This window comes from Crocodylus porosus, unplaced genomic scaffold (genome assembly GCF_001723895.1).
Source record: "Crocodylus porosus isolate Cpor-Errol unplaced genomic scaffold, CroPor_comp1, whole genome shotgun sequence".
In the NCBI taxonomy this organism is placed as follows: domain Eukaryota; kingdom Metazoa; phylum Chordata; order Crocodylia; family Crocodylidae; genus Crocodylus; species Crocodylus porosus.
Window position 1 is genome coordinate 5,104,900 of NW_017728906.1, and position 14,267 is coordinate 5,119,166.

Genomic DNA, 14,267 nt, shown 5'->3' on the forward strand with positions numbered 1-14,267 from the left:
ATAACCACTGCTCAAAAACTTTATTAATAGGATTTTACTGTTGTACCTTTGCCCAAAAGTAATGGATGCACACTTCTTAAATAAATAAAAAGTATACTTGCATTCAGGATATTTATTAAATGACAATATAGATAAGAATGGCAGTGAGGCAGATCTTAGTTTATGAACACAACAGTTGAACTTCTCTTCCCTTTTTTTGGTTATTTTAGCGGCACAAATATATAAGATCACATGAAAATAAGGCTGGGAAGCACATTATGAAATCATCTGGTCCAGCCTTCTGCTTAAGGCAGGATCATCCCTGCCTGTCTAACCTGTGCTTGAACATTTCCGGGGAGTCCACAATGACTCTCAATAGCCTGTTCCAATGCTTACCCTCCTAGTTAGCTCTTCCTAAACTCCAATCTAAATTTCTTGTTGCAGTTTTGAGGCCATTATGCCTAAGCAGGTTCCCTACAGCCACGAAGAAAAGCCCACCTTCGTTCTCCTTACGGCATCTCTTCAGGTGTCTGAAGACTGGTATCAGATCCCACCTTCAGTCATCTCTTCTCTAGGCTAAATAAACCTAGTTCTTTCACTACTATACACATAATCCTGTGGGTGGTGCAACTTGGAGAACACCTGTTAAGGACATGATTTTCAGAGAACCAGAGCTTGGAAATGATTTCTTCCCTAAATAACTGCTCTTTCACAAACACAAAGCATCAACTATTTTAATATGAACTGTAGCATTTGTGCAGGGAAAATAACTTGGTCTAAAAGGAACACTCTTAATAACCTCCTGCTCTCAGGTCTCCACACAAAGGGCTGAATGCCAGCACTCTGTCCCTCTTACGTGCAAAGCTCATGTTCCCAGCACACATAGGTAACATGAGCATTTGAGGGGATAATTTGTCCCTAACACCCACATGCACATTCCTACCATGCCCTGACAAAGAATGCCCCTGCCAAAGTGTAGGGATAGAGAGGAAGAAGAACGATTTTTCAATATTTCCATGGAGAAGGTTTTTAAATGGAGCCAGCATTGGTATCACCTCCCACAACTGAATTGCAGGATTTGATACTTAAGGCTCCAGCTTCTGGAGTCCTGTGACAGCAGGTGCAGCTTTCATGGCAGGGATGGAAGACTTCTGTCACAGATTCACAGAAGTTCAGGGCTGAAAGGGACCTCCTGACATCATTGGGTCCAGCCCCCCTCCCTGGGCAGGAAAGATGGCTGGGGTCAAATAACCCCAACAAGGTGCGAGTCCAAAAGGCAGCAGAGAAACATTTAGAAAATGTGACTCAAAGGCTCAAAGTCCATAAAAGGAGGGAAGGGGGGGATGGAAGGACTTTTTCTCCTTGAGTGGGGACTGACTCATGAATTTTGCAAACAGGCAGCACTTTGGGTAATCTGGTCAGGCAAGCTCAGAGCACTTCCCTGCCTCCAGCTGGAGGTGCTTCATGCTTGTGGTGCAAAGCAGCACAACTCCCCCAACTGGGGGAGACTTGAAGCAAGACCAGAAACCTCCCCCCACAACACACAAATCTACACCGCCCCCCAGCACAGAGCTCAGCAGTGCCAGGTCAGGAGGTGGGACCGGAAGCCCCTCCCACTTCCATGTACGGGCCTCTCATTGGCTCCTTCCCACATCAATCCGAGCCTTGGGTCTTCCCTCCCCTTCTTCTGACCCAGCCCCGCAGTCTCCTGCCCTATGAGCCCGGAACAAGCCCCGCCCCGCCCCCATACCTCCACCTCCCACCCAATTGGCTGCCGGCTCGTCGGACCGAACCGCTTCTGATTGGCTGTAGGCCAGGCTTCGAAACCGCCACTGGAAAGGAGCCCGGCGCCGCTCTCTTTTCTCCTGCTCCCCACCCCCGCCGCGGTCCTCTCCCCGCGCACGCGCAGTAGGGAACTTGGGGCTGGACGCGTGTGTAGGCGGGGCTGCGGGGGGCGGGGCCGTTAGGGCCCGCCCGTGCCTCACTTCCCCGGCGCGAGGCAGGGGAGCCGGCGGGTTGTTCTCGGAGCGCGGTGCGGGGCGGCACGAGTCGGGCCGCCACTGGCCCTACGACTCCTCGGCGCTCGCCCTCGCTCCGCACAGCGTCGGCTAGGGGCCCGGCGCGGCGCGGGACGGGGCAGCGGGGACGGTGCCTGCCCGCCACGACGCGGCGTCGGCCGCGGGCGCTGAACGGGAGGGCGCCCGGTGGGGCGGGGAACTCGGGCGCCGGCGCCTGATCTCGCTGTCGGCAGCTGCTACCGGACGGGAACAGGAACGGGGACGGGGCGCGGACGTGCAGGTACCGGGCGGTGCGGGGCTGGGGGGAAGGGGGTGTGTGTACACATGCGTGTGTGTATGTCGTGCTGTACGTTTGTAGTGTAGGCACTGTATTATATACGCTGTGTATGTGTGTACAAGCAGACTCGAGTGTGTGTGTGTGTACGTGTACACAAACATGCGCACACAGTGTACACAGACTCGGGTGTGTGTGTATTATGTGTGTGTATGTATGTACATGCACTGTGTGTGTATACACACGCACACCTCTGAGTCTGTATGTAATGTGTGCATTATATAGGTGCATATAAGTCTGTGTGTGTATATGTGTACACACATTACACAGACTGAGTGTGTGTGTATATACACACACAAACACAACATATACAATGAAGTGTATACACATTTGTATGTATACATATATGTACACACAGACAGACTCAGGTATGTGTGTATATGTACATGCATGCATGTGCACATATATACACACACACAAATAGTATATAATATGTATATGTATGTGCACATGCACCACTTCTTCCCTCCCTGGATGTGTAGTCGCTTTTTGTTGTCTTGCAGCTGTGTGTGTCGTCTGGCTGCCTGTCACTGTTATTTTTAACATGGCACATGCCAAACTCCCTTTGGGGTTGCCCCCACCCACTCTGCCTGCAAGTCCCTTTCCTCTCCTTGGCCCTGCTTGTACTGGAGTCCCCTGCAGTCGGCTGGGGCTCTGGAGGGAAATCTAGGTAGGGAGTGCATGTGGTGGTTGTTGTGTACATCTGTTTAGTGAGTGTGGGGGGATTAGGTTGTCAAGCCCCTGCCTGCCCATTCACATGTATGCAATTCCTCGCGACTTGTTTATGCTGGTATCAAGCGCGCATCCAGGGGCACTCCAGACAGTGTAAACTCAGCCCAGGTGGGTTTATTCAAGCTCATCCTGAAAAGTTAAGCTAGTTCCCCAACAGGCCCTCTTGCTTTTCCTTGGGGGGTGGGGGAGTGGAAATGAAACCTGGCTGTTTCCTTACTTGTTTGTCTGTTCATTTTGCAGCAAAGCATTTTCAGACCCCCTTGTGATTCTCTTCTTTCATTCCTCTTTCTCTCCCTTCCCCGGGTTAGCTCGGACCCCAGATGGCCAATTCCACGAACGGCCGGAACCCAGGTGGCCGAGGAGGAAACCCCCGCAAAGGGCGCATTCTGGGCTTCATTGATGCTATTCAGGATGCAGTGGGGCCCCCAAAGCAAGCAGCTGCTGACCGCAGGACTGTGGAGAAGACTTGGAAGCTAATGGACAAAGTGGTGAGTTTTGTGTGTCACGTCTTGCTGTTGGGGGAAGGGGAGGCATTTGCAGAGCTACGGATGGGGAAAGCGCATCTTTAGGCAGATTTCTTTGCAATGCTGTGTGCACCCTTGATGGAGAGGGACTCTCCTTTCTGGCTGTTTAAACCCACTGTCCATTTTGTTGGCCTCTGGCTATGTTTTCTTTTTTCTTTCTTTTTTTTTTTTTCTTTATATGGAGGAAAGTACATGTATTTGCTTTAGGCTGTTGATAGGTAAAAGTATTTTCAAATGACTCAGGATTTAAAGAAGTGTGAGAAAACTGGTTAACTTAGTTCTTGCTCTTATGTTCCTTGTTCTTGGTCCTTATGTTTTTCTCTGGATTGGATTGTTAGTCAGCAGATGAGACCTTTTGAGCATAAATTTAATTTAAGCTAATCATCCGGTGAAGCATTCTCATGACAGTCATATACATATGTTTGTGTTTGTAACAATGTCTATGGGAGGGGGAGGGGGAGAAATGACTTATTATCCTTGGAGGAAACAGATGTGTAACAAATACTTCATATTTGAATATTTTGGTGTGCATTTGTGAAATGGATTTTTTTTTTTAAACCACACTGGCAGTGTCTTCAAGTGTTTACTTTGAAACTGGAAATGTGCTTTACTGATGAAGATTTATTGTGATGGACCATAATTTTCTAGACCTCCTTTGCAGCATCTACATGCTGATTTCTGAGCCAGATGGGCATCTTTAATAAAATAGTACATTAGGGAAGCAGCAACTTGCTATAAATAATTTACAAAATAGGAAAAAAGGTGCTTTACTGAAATCGGGTTTGTTGGGTTGTTTTATGGGTAGCTTCAGGAGGCAGCATGGCTGGGTAGATAAGGGCCTTATGTGGGGGACAGTTGACACTTGACAGCTTCAGTTTAGGTGTTGAGGCTTTAATTCCTTTTAGGATCTAGTCTTGGAACAGAAGGGTTAGATCTCTAAGACTTGAATTTGAATGCTTTCACTCTCTGACAAGTTGGGCTAGTTACTACTAACTTTTCTTGTAAAAGGCAAATATTTTATGTAGAGAGATGCATGTTAAATAAGGGCAAGGTATTTATTAAATTTGTTAATGCATCTGCGACATGGAATAGTTGGAATCTTTATCTGCTCTTCCATTCTGATGTTGTTGGAATCTTATATTATTTATACATAATAGTACAGCCCCTTTTTGTAGGTCCTATCTCTGTTGTATATGGGTGCTACTCCAGAAACTTTGATAAAGTTATCCCTGTTACTCTTCAGAGTACTGTAAATAGAAAACACCCAGGAATAATCTGTTTAGAGGTGCGTACTGTTCTTCAGGGCCCAGATATTTTCATTTTGAAAACAGGACATCCTTGCACCATGTTTAAGGTGCATAGTGTTTAATTTTTCCTTTCTGCTTCAGTGGCTTTTGAAACCACTTGAAAACTGTAGCATTAGGAATTGCTCAACTTTTATAGGACACCATTGTCATTGTTACAGTAGAGCATCACAACAAGCAGCATGTGGCGTATTGTGCAGGTTTCATCAGACAGGCTGGATCCTTTACAGTTTTTCTCTTTCATTTCACTGGATAAATGTCCTCAGTTTGGATCTTTAATGTATCCTCTTTAAGCTGCTGTCAGTTAATCAAATTTTGTTTCTAAATTGCATTAAAGTATACCAGACAGGGTGATGTCATGGTGTCAGACTGCTGTAACTTACCGCTTAAGCTTAGCATTTGGTACTTCTAGTGAAAAGGGTGCATTTGAACAAATTGAATATGTTGCCAAACAAATGTTAAGTCTCTTAGCTTCACTCAGCAGTGCACGAAGGAAGGTCAGTTTCTCCTCTAGCTAAATCAAAAACAGGGATTAAAACCAAAAATAGTTAGAACCCTGCCTGATATGATTGTGGCTTTAAATCCTGTTTCAGGACCGTCTCTCTCTCTCAGTCTAATGCACATGAGCAGCCCCTTTTGTGTCCATGTAGCCTTGGTGAAATTAGTGGAGCTCTGCAGTCTTAGAGGCCTTGCCCAGTGATAAGGATTTGGTTTTGAGGCCTAAACTACCAGTGTTTTGCATTATAGTGTTCTTCTTTAAGTGTAATCACTATAGCCACCTAGTGAGGTAGCTAAGGTTTATTTCCATTTTACAGATGTGGGGAAGGAAGAGAAAGGGTAGAGATATTATCTTGACCAAAGACAAAGAAAGAATCCATTGTCAAAACTGGGATGAGAGCTCAGTAATTTCAGACTTATTTTCCTTTTTGTTCAGATCACTTCAGCCTTTCTCACGGTTGAGATTTCATATAGGAAGTAACTTGAGTGGTAAAACTTAACTCTGTAAGCAAGCATTATGGGAGTAAGTAAAACAACCTTATTTTTATCAAAAGTTACAGAAATTAACTGTGATTGAGGATTAGAGCATTTCTGAGGATATATTGTGGTGTGTGTAAAAACTTCTATGCAGTGCAGTTCCATATGTGCAGACATGATCAAAGTCCATAGCTTGGAATTATAGTTATGAGCCTGCTAGTTTTGAGTCTTTATGATTATATGTTGTGGGTGGTTTATATTTTAGCTGTTTGAAGGGACATAGAGCGGTAGCAGAATAGACAGCATCTTGTCTCAAAGTCTCTTATTACCATCCTAGAAAGAGGTGGGGAAAACCCAATTAACCTCTTGTCTGGTTGTTAAAGAAACTGTTAAGATTAATGGGGCCAAGTGTTGGTATGACATTCTTGATAATAGTGCTGTTAATAAATAGCACACATGGTAAAGACTATACTTTCAGAAGATACAGAAAATCAGTTTAAATATATGCTTCACTGAGTCATGTGGTTATAACAAATTGGTGCATATAGGGCAATGTGCATGAAAATCCAATCCTCCTTTGATTTCAGGTCTATTTGAATCTAAACTTAATCAAGTTTGGTGGTACAATTTCTACATATTTTTGCATGACTAATTCCATTCCTACCAAGAGTTGACCATATAAATTCACTGCTGGCTTTGAATGGATAAGCATTAATTATACTACCAGTAGCCAAGTTATCTATTGATAGATACAGGTACAGTCATAGATACAGATATTTGGCTATTGGTGATATAATGGGTATAGAGAGATCTATATCTTTATAATGTGCCCAGCCTTGGGCAATACTCTAGTTCTATATTCCAGGATGGTGGGATAATAAAGTCAGTTCCTTTATATTTTTCTAACCATGATTCAGCATGAGATAAAAACATTACATACTGGAATGGAGTTCGAATCCATGTAAGAATTGTAGTTTCAAACTGTTTTAAATTTTACAAGAACCTTCCAATCAAGGCTCATAACACCTTTAAGGAAAAACCTGAGGATATAGCAGCAAAATATTAAGAATACAGATTAATAATCTGGAAAATGGAAAGGCATTGCTTTTTTGGGAGAGAGTAATTATCTTACACATAATGGGGAGATGTCTAATGCTGGGGTGGCCAACCTGCAGCGAGGGTGCCACAACTGGTATGGGTAGCCTCTGTGTGTGGCATGCAGCAGACTAAGGAGAAGGCAGGCGGCATGGTGGTACACAGGGAAGGGATCACAAGAAAAGAAACAAAACCAGAGCAGTTGATCAGGCAGGAGGTGCAGAGCTGCAGATCAGGAAGGATAAGGTCTGACTGGCACTTTGGGAGGGTCTGGGGGTAATTGGTGTCTAACAAAAACATTGGCCCCCAGTGGTCTAATGTGTGGGCATGAGAGTAGTTCAGCTTGGAATACTTCTAAGGGTATCAGGGTAGTGAAAGTTTTGTCACATCCTGAAACATAAGTGAGTTCGTGCTTCCAGGTAGGAACATTTCAACAACTTTCAGTTGCTGTTTGATACTCTGCAGTTCTCAGGAAGAAAATTATTAAGCACCGTAGTAAAAATATAGCAGCTTGAACGGCATTGTTCCTATGTTGTGGTCCACATTAAATTTTCCCTGAATTATGGAAAGCAAACAAAAAAAATTTAATTAGTTGTATAATAAAACTGTGAAGCAAGGAAACTCTGTACCCAAAGTTTACACTGCTGGTTTTGTGAATATGCGAAAGCATGTTACTAGGAGTTATAGATGAAATAATAAATTGTTAAAATAGGGGAAGCCAAAGTACATTTTGTTTTTGGCATCCCCATATCTTTACTGAGTGCAGTTAGCTTGAAAACTAATGTCCATATTCATTATTCTTTGTAAATAATTTGAGGTATGTAACCTTCTAAGTAGCTTATACTTCACAGGGCCATATGGGACCCAATCAAATCATTTGTAACCACAACTTTCTTCTGTATCTGCATCAAAGCCCTCTACACTGCACTTCTGTCCCTTTTGTTTTTTTCATCTTCTCCCCATATACAACAAGATTTCATTGCAGTAATGCAGCTGTGAACTACAGGATGCAAACGCCAGTTTTTCCTTTGAATGAAAACCATACACACGGTGAGCTCTTACCATGTTGGAAATAGAAGTCCTCCTTTAAGAGTATTTTTCTTGGTAGTTTGCCCATCTGTAGTATGACATGCATTGCAAAATAATGTAGTTTGGGCAGGGTCATTTTTTTGATCATAGATTATAAGGTGCAATTCTTCCCCCCTGCATCTTCCCTCCTGTCCTCACTTTTCTTTTATTCTTCAAAATTCCTTTTACAACATGTTCATACGTAGTCCCTCTTATTCTGTGTAGAGCCAGATTTTTTTTTTATTTGGTGCCATTTCTGGACAATGTAACAAGGTGCTACTTGAGCAGAGCTTTGCACACTGCAACTTTGGGAACATGCGTGACTTGCTACTCTAATTGTTAAACTCATTGACTCTAGCTGAAAGAGAGAATTTAGTAGGCACAGTCGTCTGATTTTTATTCCATTATTATCCAATAACTTTTCTTAGTGTTTTTTGTATAGCACTGTTGTAATGAAGCATCATGATGTCTCAGTGCTTGGATACTTAGTTTAATTTAAAGCTGTTTTATCAAACCATTAAACCTATGACCTTTAAAACTTTTTTTTAAGTAGTTCATCATGGAACAAAAAACACAGAGGTTTCTGCAGGAAATTGAATGGCTACTTGCTAGAAAAATCTGTTCACTCTTTGAAGGTATTTTAAAAGTGTCTCATAACTGAAGTTGTATTTTTTTTAAGTTGTGTTGCTACTGTCAAGGAAGTATCCATCTGGGTAGTTACTGTTTATGGCCTTTATCAACATAGTAATTGAACATTGAAGTAATGGGTGGGGGGCAGGGAAGAGAAGGGTAAAGATTTAGGCAAAGTTTCAGGGGAAAAAAATTTCTTTCCTCTTCTTGCCAATAGAAGAAAATGTTGAGGGATTGTGACTTTTTAACTCTTGGGGCTTATTTTTTGAGAAGATCTAATAATGAAAAACTGTATCAAAGAAACAGGTTTTACATTTAAGTTTGTATGTCACAAGTTTTGGAGTATTCTCTGGCAAACGAGAATTCCAAGATCATCTCCAGTACTAATATTCTCCCAGGTGGTTGACTGACTTGGAAAGAAGTTGAGAAGAGAGGTTGCAGCCATGGAGGGAAAGGCATTGTTTTGGATAGCTCTGTCCCTCCATGAAAACCTCTGAATACAAGAACCATTCAGTTCAGGTAGTACCTTGCTCTAAATTAAGTCGTGTTTGCTTCATTGAGACTTGTGGAATAGGAATGTACTCATTACAGAAAAGGATGTTGCAGCCTGGCCTTTGTATTCAGTTCAAGAAGTTAATGAAGAAACTGGAGCAGTGTAACAGCAGTTGGTGACTAATGTTGCTGAATAGGTGTGTTGCTGTATTTGGCATTAATTGGACTTACCTAGAACAAAACTCCAAGCCTGAATGTCTGTAGCTACAGACATTCCTGACAGTGCCTGAAAGCTGCAGATGCAGAGAACATTGGAGCCACAATCTCTTTGATAGAATGGGGTGCAGTGCCTTGGCTCTTAGCAAGTGGAAGTGGGTGTCACAGTCATGATCCTGGTATCAGTGCTTTGAACTGTTATAGATGGGATTTAGCTACATGTAACTTATCTCGATCAAGGAAACATTTATTTGCTTAATGAATGTTTTCCTTTGAAGACTAAATACTTGCTAAATATATAGATGATTAATTCTAGTTTAAAAAAAATTACACCATGATATGACTCGCATCCTAATCTGTTGCTCTAGTAAACGCTTGTTTTATAAAATGCAGCATGTTTTGGAGGGAAAGGGATTTTTTTCAGAAAAATATGTACTACAGAGCTTGGTACTTCAGTAAACGTTTTGCGTCAGCAGTTGTCCTTTCTCGCTGCTTGCTGTTAATGTGAAACGCTGTGGTAAGTGTCAGGACATCCTGACTCTGGGAGCCGTATGGTTTACAGAGCCAGTCCTGTGCAAACATGTTTCCTTTGTACTGAAATTTGTATTGCTGTATTTAAAAAAAAAAAAAAAAAAAAGTAGTAGAAAAAAGCCCCTATACAACCTCAGAGCTGTGAGTTTGCACCATAGCATTTGAACTAAACTTCAGCATTTATTTGCTTAATGTTTAATAGAAGTTGAATTTTATAGTAGAAATATTTTTCTCAGGGTTTTGTTAAGGTCTGGTGCTCAGAGTTGAGATATCTAGTGATATTCTCTAATTAGCCTTCACATAGTCTGCAGAAAGTGAAGCCTGGTAAACCAGGAAGACCACAAAATCCTGCTCTTAGCTATATATGACTGTATTGGATGATATGAGACTTTCTAAAACATCTGAAAAGAAGAACTAACAAAATCTTGTTGTTCACTCTGCGTTCTTTGTTTAGCTGTGTGTTCATTCAGCCAAAGAAAATCATCAACCAACATGAGGAACTTGTACAGCTAGGTAGCAATAGCTTTGTTATTTTCACATTGCCTGAAATATGTGAAGCCACTTTTTCTCTGCTTAGTGATATAACTTTGTGAATTTGATGTTCACTGAACTCTCGTAACACCTTCTGAGGAAATGGGATAGTTAAGGAAAACAGTATTTACATTTTTTTTATATGTAACTTCCTAGATTTGCCCTCCTATCTTCTGTGTTCTGGATAAATTAACCATTTTCCTTGTGCTTAACATCCTTGATTTGTGGTATTAAATCTTTTTTTCATCATGGATGTCACAAATCAGCCTTCATGGTTCTCACTTCAGATGAAATGGCAGATTGAGTCAATAAAGAGGAAAGTACTGTTGGAAAAAATCTGTGTTACTGATCAAAGCACGAGAACCTTTGGAAGAGACTCCTCATCCCCTCTTCAGCTTTCTGTGGACTCTGCTCTTGCTTTTCTTCTCTCGTTCTTTTACACTTTGTTGGTAATCTCATCTGCAAACACTAGCTCGGTTCTCATCTCTAAGTGAATGACTATCAAGTCTGTTTTTCTATATCAGATGTCTCCCCCTCTGTCCAAATAAACATCTTTTCCTGTCTTATGGCTATCTAGTTGTTAGCACAGACTAAACATGACATAATAAACAGCTTTTTCCCATTGGGTTGTCTTCCTCCATTAGGACTCCTTTTCTCAACCATGGTGGATGTTACCAGCTCCTCCCTATCACTGAGGACTGTAATTAAATTTTTTTGGACCTATTCATCCAGGTTGTGTCTAAATTTGCAAATTTTTTTCTTGAGAGATTTAGGCATATATAGCATCTCAGTCATTTTGTACACCCTTCCATATCCATCCACACACCTAAAGTTCTCATTCAGGTTCTTGTTCTTGCTTGTTTCAGTTACTGCATGATCTTTTCTGTGCTCTTGACAAATGTAGTCTTGTCCTACTTCTGTATGCAACAGTAAGCCTGCCTAGATAGTTTTCCTAGCCTGTTGTTTTGACCAGGTTATCCCTCTCTTTGAGTTCCTTTTTATCACTTCAACCCTTAACAATTTGTTATTTTCAAGGTATTTAACTACCTATTCCTATCCTGTGTATCTTCCCTCATTCATTGTTGAAAAATCAGCTCCTGCACCACTTGGCTCATGATGTCAGTCTGCCATCCTCATTAAATGTTTAAGTAAGCACTTCTTCCCATGCTGTCTTTTGGCTAATATAAGCTTTTGGGAAGCTACCACATTATCTCCCTTTTGATACCTCCCTTGAAACATTTTTCTGTAAAGCAGTAATAACCTAATTAAGGGTGGGAGCCCCGTCTGATATTGTTTCACCTATGTGTAGAATTGAGGGTCTCACAGATATTTAGTTGCTATAGATGGGCTTGGACCAGAAGAGGGACCACAATACAAAAAGGATGGAGAATGCCTCTATAATGCCAGTAAAATCTTGACACTTGTTAGGTGTGTTGACACTTCTGAGCTTCCCCTTTTGCTTCCTGGCCTGTCTGTACCCAACTGTTATTTTTGTGTTTTGTCCAATGCTTAGATTACATATTTTTGGGCTAGGTACAGGCATTCAGAAATCTTGCAGCAGAATCAGTCTGTGTTATGGAAAATCATGCACAAGTGGTATAGTTTAGATCGGTAACAACCAGAACATACATTTGCCCTTTGGAGGGAGATGATCTTGAACTAGGTTCTGCCATTTTGAAACCAACCTGTGTGCTGAACCTTTGTTCTGTTATAGGTATAGAGTGGTTTTGTTTGCTGAAATTCTGTTACGGGTATAGACTAGTTTCCTGTTGCTTATACTGGTAAAAGGATAATGTCTGTACCTGGCCTTGGAGTCCAGGACCACTTTGTTTGGGATAATATATTTTATTGGACCAACTGCATGGGTAGAATAAATTTAGACAAGCTTTTGAATTATTTCACTATAGTAATTTATGTATATCATCTGTATGAAGGAATCAGTTGCTTTAATTCAGTAAAAAATCTTGAAAACAGAAAAAGCATTAACATTACGTTAAGACAGAAAAAGAAGAAAAATACCATCTTCAACTAAAACATAAGATTTATGTAGCCTGAAGATAATTCCTGTAAGTTGGTAAGTGGACAGGGCAGATCTCTATACTTCAAAATGGACAATGAAACTCTTGAATGATCAGGGGACAGGACCTCTGTTTTATATGGACTCTTCAGTAACATAATATTCCCATCTAAGATTGGGCTTTAGTTTTTAACTTGGAGATAAGACTTCTCCCCTCCTCACAAATTTGCAGAAGAGTGCATCCGTGTATATGGAAAGGAGGGTGAAAGGGAATGTCATTAACAAAATTTCTTACAGTACTTTGATTTTGCAAGTGGTTTTGTGTACCAGAATTGACAGTCCCACGCCTGCTTATTTATGCAATCAAATGATCACAACTCAGTTTTTGTGAGGGTAATAATTTAAATAATTACATACTTTCCCTGTAGAAGAAGACTGGCAATCTTTGTATAAGACATTTTGCGTGGCAGATTTGCCTCAATTAGAGGTGTACAAAACACACATTTAAACTATTCATTTTGAAGTTTATTCCTTCTGTTGCACTATTGCCGTTGAAAGGAAGTTGATTGAATTTCGTGTATATAATAGACACTATTTAGAAACTCTCTATAGCTCATGATTCTTGTAGATATCAGCTTGTACTACAGTCATGAAGTACATGTATTTCTTTTTGTCTTTTATGGTATATTTCATATTAGCATAGATATGAAGAGTACCATTTCCTGTTATCATAGGAACATGTGTACAGGTGGAAGAATGGATCTGTGACTACTTTGTGATTCTTACAGATACCAGTAGGTTTAAATGCTCCAAGATTTGTGCACAATAATGACTTTTGTTTAACACTCTGGGGTATAAGTTAAGCAAAACTCAGGTCCAAGCGCAAAAGGACTAAGAAGTATGCTTGTATCTGTTACTTTCAAGATGCCAGATCAACTTTTGTGTCTCTCTCTTTCTTTCGGTGTTGAGTAATAGAAGAATTCTGCTTTAAACACGCTTGTTTTTGCTTCTAGGTAAGACTGTGCCAAAATCCTAAACTTCAGCTGAAGAACAGCCCACCCTATATACTTGACATTTTACCAGATACTTATCAACATTTGCGACTTATACTGAGCAAATATGATGACAACCAGAAACTTGCGCAACTCAGTGAGAATGAATATTTTAAAATTTACATTGATAGTCTCATGAAAAAATCAAAACGGGCTATTAGACTCTTTAAGGAAGGAAAAGAACGGATGTACGAGGAACAGTCACAGGACAGGTAAGAAGAACGTTTAAATATCAAAGATTGACTCTCTTGCCTTGCCTTTTACATTGCTTACCCATGTCTGTGATGCTTTAATGTTTTAATTATTTAACAAGCAAAATATTTGTTTACATATTCTGAGCCTAAATCAGTCCATCATTAAGTTGCTAGATTTTTTTTTTTCCTGCTAAAAGGTAGTGTATTTGCTTCATATAACTTTCATTCCAGGTCTACAGCATGTTTCCCTCCTAAGAAAGAGGGAGGGTATCTAGGTGGCGAACTGCCACTGATGACTTAAAATGAGAAATTGCTGTCTCTGTGTGAGGGATATTGACATATGCTTTCACAAGTCTTGAAATAGAACAAAACTGTATGATGCTTACATTTTTTTTATAAGATTATGTAGTTTCACTGTAAGGTAGCAGTCATTTAGATTCATGCTGAGGAATCTTCTGAAAGACCTAATTGACCCTGGTTTGCTAGGAGTCAGTGCTATTAGCAGGGATTAATGTCCAATTTATGCTTGTTGTTTGGAAACTGGCAGAGTGCTTTTTGTGGCAGTAGGCAGGTCT

General features: G+C 40.9%; 1 protein-coding gene across 1 annotated transcript in view; it reads left to right on the plus strand.

Annotated features, from left to right (window-relative positions):
• The first annotated feature begins 2,112 nt into the window (after positions 1-2,112).
• CBLB (Cbl proto-oncogene B) overlaps positions 2,113-14,267 on the plus strand; it is a 181,242-nt gene continuing 169,087 nt past the window's right edge. Inside the window, exons 1-3 of the mRNA XM_019557095.1 lie at positions 2,113-2,277; positions 3,372-3,551; positions 13,460-13,710. Of these exons, the coding sequence (XP_019412640.1) occupies positions 3,384-3,551; positions 13,460-13,710 (419 nt within the window). The 5' untranslated portion in view covers positions 2,113-2,277; positions 3,372-3,383. The remainder of the gene's footprint in view (positions 2,278-3,371; positions 3,552-13,459; positions 13,711-14,267) is intronic.